This window comes from Labeo rohita, chromosome 21 (genome assembly GCF_022985175.1).
Source record: "Labeo rohita strain BAU-BD-2019 chromosome 21, IGBB_LRoh.1.0, whole genome shotgun sequence".
Classification (NCBI taxonomy): Eukaryota; Metazoa; Chordata; class Actinopteri; order Cypriniformes; family Cyprinidae; genus Labeo; species Labeo rohita.
In genome coordinates, this window is record NC_066889.1 from 27,589,012 (window position 1) to 27,612,577 (window position 23,566).

Below are 23,566 nucleotides of genomic sequence, written 5' to 3' on the forward strand. Positions count from 1 at the left end.
TGACTCCTGCCATTAGCTATATTACCAACACCTGATACTGCTATCATCTGATAAACACAGGATCACACACAAACCAGCTCATTTACACACACATATCTCTCACATACACACGTTTTTATCTCTGCCTCCCTTAGACTCAAACAAATTTCCTCAGCGTGTGCTTGTTTCAGGATATGCTAATGTTTTTTGACAGGAAAATTCCAGTACCACAACAAACAATCATCTCTATGCATGTGAAAGAAATTAACTGAGCATTTCTTTGTTTTCACTCAACTAGTTTGCACATGTAGAGACATCTTGTGGGCCCAAATTGTAGTCTGACTGTCATTGACATGACCAGCAGGCGGCGATATGACAAGGCGTTCTTATAATACACACTAGGGTGGACACACACATACAGAACAAACACCATATGTTAAATAATACACACTTCACTAAACAGTCTGTTGTAGAAACACCAAATGGGTCAGCTGACTAGCTAATATACTAACATCTGACCCTCCCGTTTGTGTCCAGTGCGATTTGTAAACCGGATTAAGTAGTTCATTCAAAAGAACCGACTCATATGAACGATTCGTTCTCTGATTCATATATCTGAATTATCTAATACTAATGTTTTTAGGTGAACTATTCTTGCTGAGATTCATTACAAAGAAAACTGTTTGAAGATGCTGTTATTGTGTATTCAGAATAAATCCACTGTCCACTGTAAAAATAAATTTAAAAGTAGTAAATAGAACATCACAGAATTATAGAATGGAGGCTTGTAGAATTTTCTTCCAAGTTAAGTTCTGGAAATTTTATTTACAAACTCTGTTTGTGTGTCTGGGTCCAAGAACACCAGAGAAATCAAACTATGTTTGTCTGATTAACACTGATTAACCTCTAAAACTGATCAATTATTTACCAATGGCTCAACACCCGACACCAACCCTGGATATCTGCGAGACAGACATAAAGAGAGAAAACCCTACCGTGTTTGTGACTCTAAAAATAATATTTAACTCCAAAGAGTTCTCTTTAAAGAGGCTGAGCATCACAAAGCTTAGAAGCAGATCTGTGTGCTTTATTGGCTTGACAAACAACTGTACATTTGTGTTAACAAAACAATGACAGGACAAAAAATCAATGCATGAAAAATAAGAATATTAAATTAATAAATATTAAAAAGTAAAAATAGAGTAAGTGATTAATTCTGTGCCAGATATGTGCAACTTAAGAAATTAATGGCGATAGATAGATAGATAGATAGATAGATAGATAGATAGATAGATGTGTTCAGGTTTCATGAAATCAGGATCTTGATGAATCGTAAAAAGTCGATTTCTTGGTAAAGTGATAATGTCACATCGATATCTCAATATCATATACAAGCAACCTGAAAACAAAGTATATAAAGTTCAGCATTATAAACATGATCAGTCAATTTAAAAGACACTAAAACCTCATTCACAGATTGTGTGTGAGAGAAAGACATAAACTGTTTTGAATTTGATTACACAAACTTTTACTTCTTGTGAATTATCATACATAACATCAGAACCTGTGCATTAAACATGTATTTACTATTATACATAAACACTTCAACTGAAATGTCAAATTCAGTCTATTTTTATGCACTGATGTAGTTGTTAATGAACAATAAACTTGCTCTTAAACCATGTTTGGACTGGCATAATCTGTCTTAACCAGGCACAATGCGACACAATCATAGCCAGTGATATATATTTGACTGAGGATTTTGGACCAGTCAGATTCTGCTGTGGGCGGAGCTACTCTGCTGAAATAGAACTGTAGAAATAAAAATTCTCATTGGCTGCTTTAGAGTGCAGTAGTGCCCGCCCACTTTTTTCCAATGACCAATGAGATTTCACAATGGGCGGGGCTACTCTGCAGAAATAGAAACCGTAGAAATAAAAATTCTCATTTGTTGCTTTATGTGCATTAGTGCCCACCCCCTTTTTCCAAAGACCAATTAGACCAATGAGATTCCACTGTGGCTAGGGCTACTGTGCAGAAATAAAATATGTAGAAAAAAAAAAAAATTATCATTTGCTGCTTTAGAGTGCAGTAGTGCCTGCCCACTTTTTCCAGATGACCAATGAGACCAATGAGATTCCACTGTGGGTGGGGCTACTCTGCTGAAACAGAACTGTAGAAATAAAAATTCTCATTTCCTGCTTTCTGAGCATTAGTGTCCGCCCACTTTTTCCAATGACCAATGAGATTCCACTGTGGGTGGGGCTACTCTGCTGAAACAGAACTGTAGAAATAAAAATTCTCATTTGCTGCTTTATGAGCATTAGTGTCCGCCCACTTTTTCCAATGGCCAATGAGATTCCACTGTGGGTGGGGCTAGTCTGCTAAAATAGAATTGTAGAAGTAAAAATTCTTATTTGCTGCTAGCCATGAACCAAACCAACCAGCTACAAGGTGAAGCACAACATTACAAACTCCTCAGACTGGACAGTCATGCAGGTTGCCAGATTGAGGACACGTAACAGGAATGAGCCTTACAATGTAAATTGATGAGTTGATTTATCCAGACTTTAATGTCTCAGAGAGAACTTTAAAGGATGCCAAGGCTTTTTAGGTCAGGTAGAATCTGCGATCTCTGACCCAGTTCGTTTGCAGGCTTCCATGGCTGCAACACGCTGTGTTTTCCACCAACTGGCAACCTGGCGTGCTGAAATGCTATTGGGTAAACTGGCAGTGGGCGGAGTCACACAGATCAAAACAAAGACAGACATTCCGACATGAAACACACATTTCAAAGTAGAATAACTGGCTGTAGCATTGTTTTTCAAAGAAACATGAATATTTCCTAAATATCTGCAAACATATTATGTATTTATATGCTTTAGTTGGCTTCAACCAAAGCATTTACCATCAATTAATAACCTTGGAGCTCAAAACACGTCTGTCTCTATCAGTTATTGTTAAAAATCAATGTCATTATGGAGAAAATGAATGAGTTTTTAGCTCCAGAACTCATCTGTTGCGTTCTATTGCATCACGCCTGGTTTGGCGCCTCCTCACAAAGTTTAAAACGTGATATCTGCTCTGATACACAAATACGACACCATTACGGAAATTCACCAAACATTAAACACCATTTTGCAACTGTCCCGATACGATATTGTAAACACACGCAGTAATAAAACACCTGGCCTTTAAGGCAGCGATTCACGCGCACGCACTTAAGTCTGAGTTCCATAGTGCCAGTGAATGGGAGGAGCTCTACAAAATGGACCAATCAGATTGTAGATGCACTTGGCGGTTTCACCTGCAGGGCCCTGTGTGCACGTGCACGATGCCGCGAGCGTGCATGTGCATGAAGTTGAAAATCTCGTACGGCATGGCGTGGAAACCGGGGCGGGGCTTGACGTTGTCATAGTAATGGTGTGTTATGAAGATGCCGGCGGGGTTCATGGGAAATGCCCAGAAGCCGTAGAGATGCACTTCTTCACATAACTCCATGGCCGCGGTGACCAGCATCAGGCCGCTGCTGAGGCGTTTGGCACGGACGCCCTGCACAGCCCAGAAGCGCTGCACGTTCAGCAGGTACTGCGGATGGAAGAAGAACACGCCACGGGCCGACTCGAAGTCGTCCAGCATGTACTTGACGCGAAATGACACATCGGTGTTCCGCGTGTTGTAGAACGCCGGCAAAACCACAGAGGAATTCTCGTAGTTCTGCAGAACGTCGTAAAATGGCTTTCTCCATTTCTCCAACTTTTGAAACCTGGTCCAAATAGAAAGAGAAAATTACTGTTTTAATGGTTGTGTAACAGGAACGCAAAATGATATACACTACCGTTCAAAAGTTTGGGGTCAGTACATTTTTATTGTGGTTTTTTTTTTTTTTTTTTTTAAGAAATTAATACTTTTATTCACCAAGGATGTATTAAGTTAATAATTAAAAGTTTATTAAAAGTTAGTAATAAATAATTTACATTGTTATAAAATATTTATATTTTGAATGAAACACTGTACTTTTTAAACTTGTTATTCATGAAAGAATCCTGAAAAAAAAAAAAAATCACAGGTTCCAAAAAATATTTGGCAGCACAACTGTTGATATTATCCAACATTGATCATTCTAATAATAAATCCGCATATTAGAATGATTTCTGAAGGATCATGTGACACTTAAGACTGGAGTAACAGCTGATAAAAATTCAGCTTTTCATCACAGGAATAAATTCTATTTTAAAGTATGTTAAAATAAAAAACATTATTTTATATTGTAAAAACATTTTGCAATATTACTGTTTTATGTTTCTATATTTTTAATCAAATAAATGCAGCCTTGATGAGAATAAGAGACTTCTTTAAAGACTATTACAAGTCTTACTGACCCCAAACTTTTGAATGGTAGTATATATATATATTATTATTATTATTTAATATATTAATTTTATATAATATTTAATATATAAACTGTGTGCTATAATTATTCTTTATGTAAAAATACCTATGAATGCTATTATTATTATTATTATTATTATTATGTTATTATTATTATTATTACTACAGGTCCATCTAATAAATGTGAGCTGTAATTATACTTTATGCAAAAATACCTATGAATGCTATTATTAAGTTGTTATTATAATTATAATCATAATTATTATATTAATTAATATATTATTATATAAATATGAATATTTATTATTATTATTATTATTATTTGATTAATACAACATTAAAATTAATAAATTAATTTTTATTTTGCTTAAATATAATGAAGTTTTTACAATAATATTTATTGTTACCTTTTGTTATTAGAAATTATTTTAAATTAAGATTTTAACACATTTTCTCCTAAATCTCTCAAAATGCATATATATGAATTAACTCATAAAGTATTTATATTCATCATGGTAGTATTTGTTGTGCTACCTGTAAGTTATGCTGATTTAAATACAAATAAATAAATAAATAAATATTACAGTAAAAATATTGTATTAAAATAAAAAGAATCACCAGGATTTAATGAGAATTCTTTAAAAAAAGGTAAATATTGGCAACAAACAATTGACAAATAAATAAATAAATAATTAAATACACATAATTAAATGAATAAGAATAAATAAATTAATGAATATTTTACATACAAAAATGAAGTCTTTTTAAATAACCATTAAAATATATATTTAAATAAATAAATAAATATTACAGTAAGATTATTATATTAGAATAGAAAGAATCATTAGGATTGAATGAGAATTTAAAGAAAAAGGTAAATATTGGCGACAAACAAATGATAAATAAATAAATAAATAAATAAATATTTTGCATACAGAAAATGAAGCCTTTTTAAATAACCATTAAGATACATATTGAAAGAAAGAAAGAAAGAAAGAAAGAAAATATTTTATTATTTATCTATTTTTTTGTTGCCAATATTTACGTTTTTTTTTCTAATTCTCATTAAATCCTGATGATTCTTTTTATTTTAATATAATAATCTTACAGTAACATTTATTTATTTATTTATATAACATAATATATATTAATAATATATATCTTAATGGTTATTTAAAAAACACTTAATTTTCTGTATGCAAAATATTTATTTATAAATAAATAAATAAATAAATAAATAAATAAATAAATAAATAAATAAATAAATCTGACATGCTTTTTTGAGATTCACTCAGACGCTGATTTGTACAATATGAGCAAATCCTATATTAAATATTTTTTAATACTTATATGTCTGTGTGTTTGTGTACCTCTCAGTTATAATGCTGGGATTTACTGTAACAAGATCAGTCTTAGATCCCACATCTTCACTGTACATATCTGAGATGGGAGGAATATTACATCTGAAAGAGAGATTTGACATGTCGTTTAGCAGATGCCTTTGTATATTCCCATCATGTACAAACACACAACAGCATATTACCGGAAGACAAAGTCAGCTGCATCGATCTCACGTCCACACTTGCTGTTTTTAATGATGCCGCCGTTCCCGATGACGGCACATTTCTTAAACTGGGATTTGGAATAGGGCATGTCCTGCAGTCAGAGCACAGAATACATTCAGAAACAGGACAGGAGCAACTGAAATGGGATTACAGGGATGAGTGCTTGGAGATGGTTGCCTGGCAACTGTTGCAGGCATACGGTTTCTAGGGTGTGATCACTGCAGAGGTTGCTAGGTAACGCTCGTATTGATACTTAAGGATGAGGATGCTTGATTGGTAATGTTCGCCAGGGTGTGTCTGCTTCAAATGAAGAGAAAATATGTGTATGTGTGTGTGTGTATGACTTCCCAGGGTATTTGGATTCCATTTTCTTTGCTTGTCTTTTGGATCTAAATAAAAGAATAACATGTGTGTGTGCGTAAACAGATTTCAGCATGCAGATATCAATTCACCCATTTTGATTTTCCACTGCAGTCATTCTTATGGAATTTACTCATGATTCCCATTGGAATTCTATTTGGAATAAATCCTAACTGAATCATATAATAAGAATCTTTTGTGAATCATATGAATTAACTTATATTATTCTTATCGGATAATATGTCATTTTTAATCAGAACTTGGTAACACTTGGGAATGGATTAATTATGCGTTTCATAATGCATAATATGATCTCATTAATAATGGAAACCACATAATTTGGCCTCAAACATAAATAACAATATAATATAATGTAATGTTATATAATATAATATAATATAATATAATATTGTAATTACAATTTATACAATTTCTAAATGTAGGTGTAATCTATAATCTTGGAATCATCTTGGAAAAATGTATTTCTACTAAAAAAGGAAATATATAATATAATATAATATAATATAATATAATAATATAATATATAATATAATATAATATAATATAATATAATATAATATAATATAATATAATATAATATAATATAATATAATATAATATAATATAGGACATTGTAATTACAATTTATTTGGAAATCTAGGAATAATCTTGTAATCTTGAAAAAATGTATTTCTATTAAAAAAGGAAAAATCTATTATAAAAAAGGAAATAATATAATATAATATAATATAATATAATATAAGTACAGTGTATTCAAAAACTAGGAATCAGTATAATCTTGGAATAATTTTGTAAAAAAAAATTCGATTAAAAAAGGAAAAATCTATTTTAAAAAAGGAAATAATATAATATAATATAATATAATATATTGTAAATACCTTTTTTTTTTTTTTTTTTTTTTTTTTTTTTTTGGAAATCCAGGAATAATCTTGGGAAAATGTATTTCTACTAAAAAAAGGAAATACTATAATACTATTTAATATATAATATAAAATATATAATTCAATATAATATAATATAATATAATATAATATAATATAATTACAATTTATTCAGAAATCTAGGAATAATCTGTTATCTTGAAAAAATGTATTTCTACTAAAAAAGGAAATACTATAATATTATTTAATATATAATATAAAATATATAATTCAATATAATATAATATAATACAATATAATATAATATAATATTATATAATATAATTACAGTTTATTCAGAGAACTAGGATTGATTTATAATCTTGGAATAATTTTGGGAAAAAAGTTCTTCTAAAAAAAGGTAACATTGATATTAAAAAAGGAAATAATATAATATATAAAAAAATTATAAAATCTAGGAATCATTTTGAAAAATGTCTTTCTACTAAAATAGGAACTAATATAATACTATTTAATACATAATATAAAATAAAAAATGTAATATAAATTATTAGGAGTATTATTAAAAAAATAGGAAATATTTAAAGGCACTATACATTTAGTAATATAGTTTGTCCTCAAAACTACAGATTATAATATAATATAATATGATTTTGGCATCAAACCTTAAGAATCAAATAAGAATCTTACATGAACCAAATGGATTACTTAACATTTCTACAGGTCCAGAATATTATATCACTTTTAATAACAATTTAGAAATCTATATCTATTATATTGGAATAATGTATTGCTATGACAAAAAGGGAATATTTAAAGGCGCTATAAAAGTTTAATCTAAAAAAATTCTGAAATAGGCATTTTATCCTCTCGGAAATCTAAGCGATCATTCGAAAAGGAATCTATTTAAAACGTTCCAATTAGGATCGGTTCAAAATGATGATGAAATTCCAATAGGAATCATCTGTGCATTTTCATCTGCTCTTCCAAGCTCATGTAGTGCAGCGCTTCAAGCGTGATTTAACACTCACATCAGGGAACATTTTAAAGATCTCCGGGCTGATGTGCAAGATTCCGCTCGTATCCACCTCATAACGCAGTTTGGTGCCCGAGGGAGTGTTTCTCTTCGTGGTAAACAGGAAGGAGGGGGCATTGCAGCAGCGTGACAGAGACATTCTATTGGACAGGGGAAGAGATGACATCATCACTTCATTACAACTAAAGAATCCTATTGGATATCGGAGGAGATGACATCATTCCTTTGTTTTCGACAAAGAAATCCCATTAAGACTGGGAGATTGGGAGATGAAAGAAAATTGTTGATGTACTCACTTGAAGTTATCCGTCTCCTCCTTGTTTTGCTCCCACTTACACACCTGCAGGTTCCTCCAGCGCTCAAACAGTTCTGATGTCTTCACCCTAAAATACACAAACACACAGCAAATATGAGAAAAACAGCAGCGGTCACAGCTACAAGTAGCTTTCCATATTAAACGCCACTTAAGGAGCGGAAAGGAGAGGGTGTTCTTGCACAGATATTGTGTTTCTTTAAATAGATGCTCTTTTTACAGGCTTTGTCCTTTGAGACGAGACTTTCATCAGGAAATCTGACTCCCGCCGGTACGATCGCTCTACGTACACACATCCGAGAGAGAAACTTACATGGTCAGTACTTTCACATCTGTGATTTCTTGCCGTAGTTCCTTGCAGGAGGTGGAGTTGTACTCCAAAGTGCCTTCGGAGCGTTCCAGATACCTGCCAGGAAGCACAGAGTCAGATACGCGTCCTCTGAACACCTGCACACACACTGCAGGAACAACCTGAGATGGGCTTCCACCAGGGAGAATCTAACTGAAGATCCTGATCGCTCACGATGCACGTGTCTTGTCAGACAATCCTGAAGAAACGCCAGTGGATTTCTCTTACAACCTTGAACCAAATCTAATAGAATCAAACATGAATCCTCCAAGAATCAAACAGATATTTGCTTTATTTACACTGCATGTATTTTCCATTTTAACAGAGTCCCCCCATTATCAGTGACAATGTCTGAAAAGTTCATGATATTTCAGGTGCATCTGCTGTAATGACAAAAAAGATGGTCAATAAACTCAATAAACTTTTTAATTTACTTTTAATTTACAGAAACTAGGACTGGCAATTTAAATTAATTTAATTAAATATTAAAATAGGTTTTCAGTAAAAAAAATTACAATTATATTTAAAATAGCATTTAATTAAAATAAATAAATAAATAAATAAATAAATTCCATACCTCTAGAAGTTTCAATAACTGAATGTTCTTCAGGGTTTATAATTTTTTATTAGAGATTAACTTATTTATAAATTTTTAGTCATTTCTGATTGCAGATTTAAATATAAATATGCATGAAAATCATGGTTCATAAATAAATACATAAATAAATAAATAAATAAATAAATAAATAAATAAATAAATAAATAAATAAATAGGGTTTATACTTTTTATTACCAATTAATTTACATGATTTTTCTAGTTATTTTAGTAATTTTTGATTACAGATTTTGGAAAAAACAATAACAAGAATAAAATATTTTTGAGTTATTGAAAAAACAACATTTATTTATTTTTAAATATTTTTTTTAAATAATCATTTATTTTAAAAATTGATGAATTTGGGCATGAAAATAATGGTTCTTAAATAAATAAAGAAATAAATAGGGTGTATACTTCTCATTACCAATGAATTCACATGATTTTTCTAGTTATTTTAGTAATTACAGATATTGAAAAAAACATTTTTTTTAAATATTTTTGTAACTATATAATTTAATATAACATAATATTTTAGAGCTTAATATAATAATATTTTAAATCTTTATATATATTACAATTAATCAATGAATTGACATTACTTTTCGAGTTGTTTTGTGATTTTTAAGGGGTTTTTAAAATATATTTTTTAGAATTATATAAATACTAACAAATAACAATTTCTACCTGATAAAATATTTTTGAGTTCAAGTTTTTATTTATTTTAAAATATTTTTTAAATAATTATTTATTTTTAAAAGAATACAATAATAATTATAATAATTAATTAATATATATAATAATAATAATAATAATAATAATAATAATAGTTTATTTTTTAAAGTGATGAATTTGTAATATTTTAGTAATTTCCATAGCTTTTCCTATGTCCTATCTTTTAATATCACACTTTTAATATTCGGTTTTCCAAAACTGAATTAAATAAAAATGGTTGAGTGAACAAATCAAAATAAGTAATCTGATAGCAGCTTACACATTTTAAAGCATATTTAGTCTCGTTTTTAATCATTTTTGTGGCCCTTTTATGTTACAGAATAAACAGCCTATTCGTGCCATGAGTAGAATACTGAAACTCTATACTGCAAACCTATTCTACACTACAACCTTTTGCAATATAAACTTGTATGAAGTAAAAGTGAATTCATTACTCGCTGTTTGACTCTCGTGAGCAGAAATGCTTACGTGCTGCCTAAGTGTGCGGTGTGAAACAGGATTCTTGTTTGATCCCATTTGCATTGGTTCCAAATTATAATAGGAATTCCACTTGAGGATTGTTGACAAGTTACTTTGAAGACTCTATCCTTCTGTTACGCAAGACACATTCATCTTAAACTGTCTTTTCTGAGGAGAAATATAAAAGAAATAACAGTTTCACCACAATGAGGAGCAGCAGCAGGGTCTGAATGGATGAAATGTGAATCCTCACCTTGGTTGTGAAACAGAAATACAGAAAATATGCATTAAAGACATGGAATAAATGAATGAACTGTAAAATATGAGTGTGTATAGACTGCATCAGGAAGTGTATTTCTCATTAAATGCCATTTTCAGTTTTGCCTCAGGCACAGCGTCTATGAAAGTGCTTCATGTTTTCATTTTAATGGACTTTAAATGGCTTTAATGGTGGACGGGCTGCTACTGTAAATGAAATCAGAGCCAAAATGGCTGCTAACAGCCCTCGCAAAGTCAAAGGCCTCCTGCGTATCTATCTTCTACCATGCTAATGGATGCTCTTACGTCTGACTTAAATGGGTTTAACATGCACTGTATTTTACGTAATAGGCTACAAACACTACACCATTTTTTAAGATGTTCTTCTTTGTTATATAATAACATTATTTACACGATACTTTACATCTAACAGCTTTGTACAGTAACAAAAATGTTTCTTAAGTGTCTTAGCTTTCGTATCTAATAGAATTAGCCAGGCTAATGTGATCAGCTAAGGAGAAGAAGAAGGAAAACACGCCTCATATTCAGTATGACTATATAATAATAATAATAATAATTATTATTATTATTAATGTTGAATAATAATAATAATAATTATTATTATTATTATTATAAAAATAAAATATTGTTATTATTATTAAAATTAATTATTATTTATGACTTATAATATCTATTGTTAAAATATAATTATTCTTATTTTTCTTATTGTATTATTCATTTTATTTGAATATTATTTAAATTTTATTATTATTTTATTATTATTTTAGAATACAAATATTATTTAAAAAATATTTTATTATTTATATGTATTTATATATATTTTACTTATTTCATCAACTACTATTTATTATTAATAATAATTCTTATTACTTTTATTTAAAATATTTGTATTTTATTATATTCAAATGCTATTTAAATATTATTACAATAATACTACTGTACTGAAAAAAGGGCTAAGTATTTATTAATAATAATTATTATTATTATTATTTATTTATTATTATTATTATTATTATTAAAAATGTTTATTATTATTTAAATTAATCATTATTTATTATTATTTACTATTGTTAAAATAAAAATATTGTTTTTTTTTAATTTTCCTTATTGTATTATTCATTTTATTTTATTATTATTTACATTTTATTATTATTTTATAATATAAATATTATTATTTTTAAAAATGTTATTTATATGGTATTGTTTTAGTGTTATTTCATCAACTACTATTTATTATTAATAATTATTTTTTAAATTCAAAATATTTTTTTAATTTTATTATATTTAAATGTTATCATTTGAATATTATTACAATAGTACTACTGTACTGAACAAATAAAGGGTTAAATATTTAATAATGATAATAATAATAATAATTATTATTATATATTTTATTTAGTATTGTTGTTGTTGTTATTATTCAAATTACTTTATTTTATTATTTATATTTTATTATGTTTGTATTGTTTTAACAATAATAAATTATTATTATTATTATTATTAAATAAAAAATATTACATATAAATAATTATACGAAAATAATAATAATTATTATTACTATTATTCAAAATAATTTTATTTTTATTATTTAAATCATTGCAACAATTGCAATAATTTATTTGTAAAAATAAAAATTACACTATTTAATAATAATAATAATGTGAGCTAATTAATCAAAATAATGGTTTGTAATGAAGCGCAATGAGAAAAAGATGCATGAAAAACAAGGCAGAAGAAAAAGAGTGAAACACATTTAGCGATTCCATACATCTCTGACTGGAGTGACGTCATGACATGTGACTGTGCTGTAGCCTGAAGAGGTGCACACTGGGTAATCATGAGCGCTCTGTATGTGTGATCAGTCAAACACCCCTGACGACACATTACAATCTTCTGTGATCATTTAGATGAAAAGAAAAACCGTAAAAGACAAAAAAAATCTTTCAGGTCAAAGAGAGGCGGTGCAATGTGCAAGCGGGAGTCCAGTCACATGACACACACGCACACGCACACTACACAAACCGTTTGCGTGCACACGCGCACACACACACACACACACACACACTCAAGTGTGCTCATGACACACACAGGTGAGGTGTGGAGGGGTTTAAGAAATGCATGATGGGACACAGAAACAAGGACCCATGACATCCAGAGGAACACAAGCGAGGCCTCCCAACCTCAGGGAGCGGGGAAGGGGGTGATGGGGGTCAAAGGTCAAAGGTCGAGGGCGGATGGAAGGTTGCAGACAACATGCACAAACGGAGCGGCGGTGCGCCGAGCATTGAGCATGAGCAGTCGGACCCTCTCAGACCAGATGGAAAAGACGAAGAGACATCCTCAAGGGGGGACGTAAGGTTGGCAAGGAAGTGAACTGGAGATGCCATCAGTGTGGCCTACCTTTTCTTTTCTTTTTTTTTCTTCAGAATATCAGCTAGGCACGGCGTGATAACTACGGAGCTCTGAGCCTCTGAATGCTGAAAATTCTGACGGACACATCTGTCAAGATGCATACAAGTGGATTAGGTTTAAGGTTAGACTTAAACGTCTGCTTTAATGACCCTTCAGTTCCTGTCCCAGTAGTGAAAAGCACAAAAGAGCACAAGAGCAGGGTTCCACAATGTAAAAATCCCATTCGCTTCCTCCATAGGGAAAAAAACATGATAAATGATATAGATAATAATAAAACACATGATCATATATTAATACTTAATTTGTTTTAAATATTTAATAAATATAAGGTTTAATAAATGTAAAGTTTCAGCGTGCAAATCATGTGCAATTAAAATTAAATATTATATAAATAATAATATTATATTATTTATATTATTATTCAGCATGAATAATTTCATAAATATAGTTTTTTACATATTTTAATCTTGCAATAAACTGTTACATTCAAATGCATAGTTTATACCTCAGTAGTTAATTGGTTTATATTGTATCATAATCTAATTCAACTACATGATTTATATAGTTCATACCCATTTTAGTACAGTGGCTTTGTTCAGAAAAGCATACTGACATGCTAATCATACTATACTATTTTCGCATGCATATAATGTGCAATTTAAATGCAATCAGTAATACATTATAATTTATATCATATTAATTTATTAATTTAATAAATATAATTTTGACATGTTTTAATGTTGCAATACACTTCAAATACATAGTATTTTCCACCTAAAATCAATTATAGCAGTTTATTACCATTTTAATGCAGTGGTTTTCATAAATGCATATTAACATGCTAATTGTACTATTTCTGTGTTCATATAATGTGCATTTTAAATGGAAATTATACCAATAATATAATAATATTATTATTTATATAATATATAATATTTATTTATCGATAATTTCATAAAAATAATGTTTACATATTTTAACATCACAATAAACTTCAAATATATACTATTTTTTACCTCAAATCGATAGATAATTGGTTTATATTGTACCATAATCTGATTTAACTACATAACTTGCAATGCTTTATGGGATATGTTGTTTATTCCCATTTTAGCACAGTGGCTTTGTTCAGAAAATCATACTGACATGCTAATCATATTATTTCAGCAAGCATGTAAAATGCAATTTAAATGCAAATTACATTGATAATATAATAATATTATTTAAATATTATTTAATGTTTAACACATATATATTTTTTTACATATTTTAATGCTGCAATAAACTTCAAATATATAGTATTTTCCACCTAAAATCAATTAAAGTACTCCATTCCCATTTTAGTACAATGGCTTTTATTAAAGCATATTAACATGCTAATTGTACAATTTCGGTGTGCATATAATGTGCATTTAAAATGTAAATTATACCAAAAATATAATAGTATTATTATTTATATAATATTTATTTATAGATAATTTCATAAAAATAATGTTTACATATTTTAACATCATAATTAACTTCAAATATATAGTATTTTATACCTAAAATCGATAGATAATTGGTTTATATTGTACCAAATCCAATTAAACTATACAGAATTTGAGATGTTTTATGGGATAAGTGTTCATTCCCATTTTAGTACAGTGGCTTTGTTCAGTAAAGCATATTAACATGCTAAATGTACTATTTTGATGTCAATATAATGTGCAATTTAAATATAATTAAACCAATAATACAATATTATTATGTATATAATATTTAATCCTAAGTAATAATGATTACATATTTAAATGTTGCAATAAACTTAAATATTTCAACCTGAAATCAAATTATAACGTACCAAAATCTGATTCAATTATGATTTGCAATGCTTTATGAAATAAGAAGTCCATTTCCATTTAAGTACAGTGGCTTTGTTCAGAAAAGCATACTAATTTTACTATTTCGACATGCTTACAATGAAGCAAACTGCATGGGAAAACGTTTTTTTTTTGGCACAAATGCATGTGCATGACACTAGTTATGACTAGATAGTATACAGTGTATACTGCATAGTATGCAGTAAACTAGTATTCCATTGTGAACAAAGCCACACTTTTTTCTCAGATTTTCAAAATTTTACATATTGTACTTCAAATCAATGTTCACAATGTTGCGATTCATTTCAAATCAGGTTGTTTTGGAGAAAGCGAATGGGAAAAATACGTCCTGAAGCGATCATTGCTAGGCTTAATTTCTGCTTTGGAAATCTACCTCTTATAAGTTCTAGTCCTCTGATTGGCTCTGATAAATTGGTTTTCATTGCCACATCTGCTTATTTCTGCTTGTCTGATTGGCTGATGGGATTGGATGTGTCTCCAGTCCAGACATGCAAGTGGCTGATCATTGTCTATGTGGCATTCTCTCTCACTTTCTCTCACTGTCTCTCTAGAGTGTTGGTGGTGTTGTTAAGAGGTTTCTGTGCTGCTTTGTACCTTTTCCTCCCATTTCTGGCCGGCTTCATCCCTCCATCATCGGGGTAACTAATGAGCCCGCTCCAGTTGCCCACCTCCTCTCCTTTGAGGCGGGAAAACTGTTGCCCACTAGTGAGAAAATGAGGCAGGTCGTTTAAGGTTTCATGTATTTGTTCAATGTCAAACACAAACAGATTTGTAAGAGTTTTTCATTGATTTGGCTCAATCAAACAATGTAAAAATGGGTGTATGTTGTCAGGAGTGTCACTGATAATCATCAGTGAAAAAGTGACATGAATCCAGAACAGCAAATACCATCAGATCAGCTGCAGATCACAAGTAAAGTGGCGCCAAAGTTTTTAGACACTTATGTCATTACATTAGATAACAAAAATATCAAACCAAACGGAATCTGCGAACAAATGTTGCACAGCTTTTCATTTATTGCTTTAAATTAATCAAATGTGCTTGACTTTTCTTTCCTTAAATTAACGGTCATTTGGTTTGTTATTTTGTAGACATTCACACATTTTGTGTGACTGAAACCTTGAAAAACACACATACTGTACTCTTTTTTCTGTTACAAATGTCACAATAAATTATGGAAAATAATAAATAATTTTATCTGAAGAGGATTTAGAGTGTGATGATTTATATACAATACCATTAGGACTTAGACTTAGAAAAACGTCTTTTCTGCTCAACAAGGCTGCATTTATTTGATCAAAAATACTGTAAAATTATGAAATATTATTACAATTTCAAATAACAGTTTTCTATGCGAGTACATTGTAAAATGTAATTTATTCCTTTGGCGCAAAGCTGAATTTTTAGCATCCATACTTAGTCTTTAGTGCCACATGATCCTTCAGAAATCATTCTAATATGCAAATTTGCTGCTTAAGAAACATTCCTGGTTATTCTTATTATTATAGTTGAATTGAAAGTTCAAAAGAACAGTGTTTATGTGAAATACAAATCTTTTGTAACATTGTAAAAGTCTTTACTGTCACTTTTGATCAATTTAATGCATCCTTGCTGAATAAAGCATCTTACATACCAAACTTTCGAACACTAGCATAGCATTTATAGTATTTAAAACTGAGGACAGATGTTGAACATGGTCTTATTTTGCACATTTCTGGGTATTAATCTTACTGGCACTCATTTTGTCTTCTATGCTTAGATTAAAACACTGGCAAAATGTAAAAAGGGGATTGCAATAATCCTGATTATTTATAGGCGTTTTGGAAGGTAAGGCTTAGAACATATTGTAAAATCATAATAAAAAGCTGAATATGTAACTAGGATTAAAAAAAAAAGTGCATTAGTGCATGTATTAGAACAAAATTTACTGATTTTACTAAACCGATGTTAGTTTCAGAAATGTATTGGAAAAATAAAATACTGGAAAAAAAATTCGGTTCACTAGCATGCAAAATTGTTTCAAAGCTTACAAACATGGACTAAACCTCATCAAACTATGATTTCATGTGGTTGTTAAGATGAAATCTGCTGTCCTAAACCAGTTCTAGTCCCTGAAGTATATGCACAGCCATTTTCTACACGTCCTTAAAAGCATCAGTTAATGTGCACATCAGCTCTTCGACTTCCCGATCAGGACGGGAAACGCAAACTCAGCTGCTAATGTGAAGAGGAGAGAGAGGTTCATATGAAGGACAGATGCACTTCTGCAGTCTCGTAGATAATGAAGAGGTCACAGCTAAAGAAGTAGCTAAATGTCAATACTTTTTCTGCATGGCACAGCCACTTAGCCAATCAATATCTCTAGGACAAAGTGGAAATTTCAAGCCTGGCACAAGACTGCAGAGGCTGATCCTAAAACTAGCCCCAGTGTAATCGGAGCTAGGAGCAAATGTAATAAAATAACCTTGTTGTATTTATATGCACAAGCATCTATATGCAACAATCACCTCTTGTCCAGGCCAGTTCAGCATGTTTTTATTTTTAACCTGACAGCCTTAAGACTTATTGCAATGGCATTAAAAAGCCAATTCCAGCATTAAGTGTTTTTAATAATTCTAAGTTGTAATTTCACCTGGCAGGAGCGTTTAAGAGGACTTTTATTCAGTTCAGTGGATGCATTATTAATGCACACATTTGTCAGCGTCTCACAGCGGCAGCCAGGCTGGCGTGTACCTGAGCTGCATTAAAAAGGTGTTTGTCACTGCTTTAATCTGAGGTGTAAATATCAAAATAACTTCTGCTTGTCACACGCTCACACTCATGCAAAGGAAAGACTGTGTTCGCTATATATAAACTTTATCGCTCAGATGTCTCTCCTTCATAGCACACAAGACTTAATTGAGCGCTCAATCTATTTCATTTAAGGGTCTCAGGTGTTTCTCCTTTTCTCAGAGGATTAAAAATAAACACAAATGATGACAAACAGTACGTTTTTCCCTTATATGTCCTTATTTGGTCTTTCCTATTCCGTTTATGATTATGACATCATTGTTTTATCATTCACACCTGTCCTCGTCTCATTAGCCTGGGTATTTAAGTTTGGTCCAGTTCCTTGTTTGGTTGTCGGGTCTTAAAGTCTTCTAGTCTAGTTTTCGCTGTGTTTGTGTGTGGATTCCCTGCTGTTCCTGTTCGTTCCTGTTCCTGTGTATGGATTATATTAATAAAGTGCATGTTCCTGATTTCCTCGTCCCTACTCCTCATTCCCACACGACGCTTGTGACAGAAAGCAGGAAGGGAAACAATATTTTGACAAACTTAAGTTAATAGGTGGTAAAAATACATATGAGCAGTATTAATTATTAGCCTAATATTTCACATAACTGACCGGAAATGATAAGAACAAACACAAATGTTGTATGTAAAAGAAAGTATGTGTTACATGTCATTATTACACAAAACGAACTTTGAAATAATCATAAGTGGCCATTTAGCAATAGTAAGTACCATTTGCTTTGGCAAACACCACTAAAAAGATAGCAAAACAAATAGCGTAGAACTCGGTCATTTGGCAAAAATGATTAATATTTGGACTGTTGACTGAATATAAAGAAAGATTTAAATGGAAAGAAGTTGTAAATGGAAAGAACTGGTTGTTATATGTCATTATAACACAAAAGACGCTTTATAATAATTATAATTTTCGGTTCATTTAGTGAGTCACATGATCAACCGTTTAACCGTTCTAGCGGAGTTTATTCAATAAGGATTCGGATTCCAAACTGAATCGAACCGGTACCTCTTGAATCTTTTGAACGATTCATTAAAAGATCCGACTCATATAGTAAGAGCGGTATGTTTTGATTGACTAAAAAGAACCAGTTCTTATGAGTCTTTGGTTAATGAATCGGACTACTTTACTAGCGTTGAATGTTTTCTAATCAAGATAGTTTTGTGACGCGCGTTGCGTGAAGCACCCACGATTAATTTAAGACAAAGACTTATCCTTCGTGGTATTTTTATCCCAACATATTCAATATTACAACTCGGGTGAATTATTATGACTTTCTTTCTTTTTAGATTCGGGAACAAACGCACTAAACACTGAGTCAGTAACTATGCGCATGCGCGAGTACTCGACATAGGACGGTTACCGTTTTAGACAATCTTTTCATATTTTTCTTTCACATATTTACATTACGTTGTTGTCAATACGAACGACGCATTTAGAAAGTATTTAAAAATACATTATATTAATTATTACTATATTAAATACATTTACTTTTTTTATTCTAAATATATAACGCATGGCGGGATTCACCACAATGCTAGGTATTCCAATGCTTTCCACTATGAATACCATTACAAACATTACAAGCCATCAACTATTAACCAGTAAAACCATTATCTATAGTGTCTTTTGGGCCACATCCCATTAGAATTTAGTGGTTTTAACATGCCACCAATAAAAAGCACCAAATTGCCATTTGAAACCCAAAGGGACCATTTCAGTGCCCATTAAAACCACTACAATTCCCATTATAACCATTAAAACCATTACGAAGCCTATGAGGGTTGCCATTGTTTTTTCAGCAGAGCTGATTGTCTAGACATTTTTATACAATTGCTAATTTGTTTTGAATAGTTGCTAGGGGCTTTTTGGATAGTTGTCATGTTGTTCCTCTTTAAGTCAAAGGAGCACATGAACTATAATGTCACCATGGACCACAAAAAACAGTCATAAGGAATCGTTTTTTAATTTTTTTTCCATTGATGTATAGTTTGTTAGGATAGGACAATATTTGGCCGAGGTTCAACTATTTGAAAATCTGGAATCTGAGGGTGCAAAAAAACATTTTTAAATAAAAATATTGAGAAAATCGCCTTTAAAGTTGTCCAAATGCATTTCTTAGCAATGCATATTACTAATCAAAAATCATATAGATATATTTACGGTAGGAAATGTACAAAATATCTTCATGGAACATGGAATTTTGAATTTTTTGCTGTTGCTACAAATATATAACTGTGCTACTTAAGACTATTTTTGTGGTCCAGGGTCACGATTTAGTGGTTTTTACATACCACCAATAAAAGGAAACAAACAGACCATTTCAGTGCCCATTAAAACTAATAGAATTCCAGTTATAACCATTAAAACCATTATGAATTCTATGTATTGTCTTTTTCAGCAGGGCTGATTGTCTAAGCATTTCTATATGATTGTTAAGGTGTTCTGAATAGTTGCTAGGGTTTTTTTGGATGATTGCCAGGTTGTTGCTTATTGATCCAAGTCAAAGGAGAACCTCAACTATGCATTTATATGACTTAATACCCTATTTAAGATTATGGGATTTAGGAACTATTGTTCTGTTTGAACTGTTATTATTCACCAGGGTTTGAGGTTCTGTCAAATCCTTTCCTGGAAATATAGCAATTGCTATTTGGCCATTTATCAGTAATAGCATTTACCTTGGCAGACACCACTAAAAATATAGCATAACCCAAATAATGTGGTATTAGGAGAGAAATGTTTCATATTGAGATCATTGGTTGCTTTTGAGTTCATTTTCATAATTGTTTTTTTTGGAAATCTGAGTTTTGCTTTTTGTTTCGGTGTTCTGAAACACTACAGAAACACACATGAGATTCAGAGCTTTTTCAGAAGAAAATCTGAGAAGCAGAAGACACAAAAGTCTCCATTTGGTCTCCATTTCCTCTCATCGCTGGGTTTGATTGTGCCGTTAAAGCCAAAAGCACTTACCCAGCCCTACGCTTGTTTGTCTCCACTTCAGCAGAATAGATACGGGGTACAGGACAGCATTCATGCAATCGGCAGCCGCCAGGCTCTGATGTCATGAATCCTGAGTGTGTGCTAGACGCAGGAGGGGGGGGTTCAGGTGGGAGTGTGAGAAAGCTCTAATTCAGCATATGGGCATCTGCTGGGACGCAGGAACCATAATGCACTGGGGGCGCTTCTTACGAGAGACGCCATTTTACATAGACAAACACACACACACACGCGCACTCAAACACCCTCGCAATGCTGAGCCATCTCAGCTCCCGGAAAAAACTAAAATGATTCACCTTCCGGGACTTATTCTCTGTATGATGTCATTTCGATGTAAGTGGCCCCAAAAAAGGCATGAAATCTGGGTCTTACGAAACACCACCATGATTTAAATGCATAATTCATTTCTAGTGCTTGAATCTAGGCTACGTGCTCATGCAAAACAGAGGCTACATCACAGTCTTCCAGTTTTCCTCACAGCCTATAGACACAATTGCATATGATAAGGCTCTGCGATATATGGCTTTTTGCTGTCACAGGTTTATGCAAGATGTATGAGCTGTTTAAAGGGCTGGAGGTAGAAAAACAAATCAAGAGGAGAAAAATAAACACAGAGGAAGAAGAAAAACAGACTTAAGCATCTTGCTGCATAGACAGTCATTCAGGGGACTGTGTATGGCATGATTTAATGGAGCTCGAGTTTAAAAGAGATTTTGGAGCAATATGGGTGCAATATGACTACGATTAATTGCTGAATGCTATTTTGCTTTACTACACATATAACCTCACAAAACATTGATTTTTCTTGCATTATGCAGCTTTTAATTAATCACCTTACCTTTTAATGTAGTTCTTGCCATAGAGGATTTGCTGCAATAAGGTGACCAGCCCAAAAGCACATATAAAAATAAAACACAAAGATCTGTTTCCCAACAGATCTCTACTAGCTGTCGGATCTGAGTAGCCCATCCTTCAGAAGAGAAACCCACGTTCGCGTTTGCCCTACAGAAGACACATTGAGTCACACCCGCGCGTGTTTACCGTCCTCACGGGCACCGATGCGCGCTCAGTCTCCATAGCAGCTGCTTTTCGCCTCAGTATCGCGTTTGAGCAACCTGCCCGTTCGGATATCAACTAAAGCGATGCTACAACTGCCCATTGAGGTTAATTGTCTATATGTGGACGTGTAGTAAATCTCGCATAACCTGCAATACGCGACGCTCCTGCAGAATGCGCGTCTCGAATGCGGAGAGAGCGCAGTCGGTGACGCTCTCCACTCCCTCTCATCAGCACCAATGGGGCAGGCACTCGGGCTGGTGTCAAACCGTTAATGAAAACATAGAAAATGTGATGCGGGGAATGCAATTACACCAAGAAGAATCGGTTATTTGGACATTATATTATTTGCAAGATAAAGCGCTATTATGATAACACGTGATATTAAATAATGCAGTAAACATTAACTAAATAAAATAATACAACGTTATCAACTAATTAAATAAAACGCCGCAAAGAACGTAAGTGATAACAATAATAAGAGAAACTATTTAAATAAAATATCAATATTTAATTTTACATCCATCTTTTTTTTTTTTTTTCCGTAAGAGAAAAACATTTATGGGTGTGGCTTCCGGTCGCATCCGCGTCTAGCTATTTTTAGCTGTACAAAAGCTGGTTTTGCTGCTTGATATGTCTTCAATTATTTTATTTTATTTCAAATTATTTTAATATAACACTGATTTGTAGCACAAACAGTTTACAGTTTACCACACGTTTTTATTCTTCTTGTTATTTTTCTAGGGTGGGTAATAAACCGGAAGTCTCGCCCATTGAATAATAAGGTGGATAGGTGTTTTTTATTTATTTATTTATTTATTTTTACTGACACACAGAATGTAACAATATTTAACTGTCACTGAAAATAATAATATTCATATATTCACCATTCATTTTCATTCATTTTATTCATTTAATTTTATTAATCATTCATACGTTTTACTTAAAAAACATAATTTTATGGTGTTTTTCAATAAAATAACACATCTAATATAATTTTCTCCCTATCCATAATAGTATAACCCAGAAAAAACGTGTGCTTTCTTTTCAGCCCTATTATGCTGTGACATATACCCCTTAAAAAAATAATAATACTTTGATCTTTCACATCATATTTGTGACCCTGGACCACAAAACCTGTCTTAAGTAGCACGGGTATATTTGTAGCAATAGCCAAAAATACATTGTATGGGTCAAAATGATTGTTTTTTTCTTTTATGCCAAAAATCATTAGGATATTAAGTAAAGATCATGTTCCATTAAGAAATTTTGTGAATTTCCTACTGTAAATATATCAAAACTTAATTTTTGATTAGTCATATGCATTGCTAAGAACTTCATATTGACAATTTTAACATGTTGTTAACATGTTTTAGCATTATTAGCTTGCTGCTTGTATTTTTATAGGCTGATTACAATGTTGTTAGCATGTTGTGAGCATAATTAGCAAATTGCTAGAATGT

The 23,566-nt window shown here is 31.5% G+C and overlaps 1 protein-coding gene across 4 annotated transcripts; it reads right to left on the reverse strand.

The window, feature by feature from the left end:
- Window positions 1-1,045: 1,045 nt before the first annotated feature.
- On the reverse strand, window positions 1,046-22,344 carry st8sia5 (ST8 alpha-N-acetyl-neuraminide alpha-2,8-sialyltransferase 5). Of its 4 annotated transcripts, XM_051093156.1 has the most exons (9): window positions 21,886-22,344; window positions 15,854-15,961; window positions 13,365-13,463; window positions 8,861-8,953; window positions 8,531-8,617; window positions 8,230-8,374; window positions 5,915-6,027; window positions 5,742-5,834; window positions 1,046-3,745 (listed from the first exon to the last, which is right to left on the reverse strand). In XM_051093156.1, exons 1-9 carry the CDS (start codon window positions 22,014-22,016, stop codon window positions 3,283-3,285), a joined length of 1,332 nt encoding a protein of 443 aa, XP_050949113.1. In that variant the 5' UTR covers window positions 22,017-22,344; the 3' UTR covers window positions 1,046-3,282. The 4 variants fall into 4 exon arrangements, with proteins under 4 accessions (XP_050949113.1, XP_050949114.1, XP_050949116.1 ...); XM_051093157.1 differs by lacking the exon at window positions 13,365-13,463; XM_051093159.1 differs by lacking the exons at window positions 13,365-13,463; window positions 15,854-15,961.
- Window positions 22,345-23,566: the final 1,222 nt, after the last annotated feature.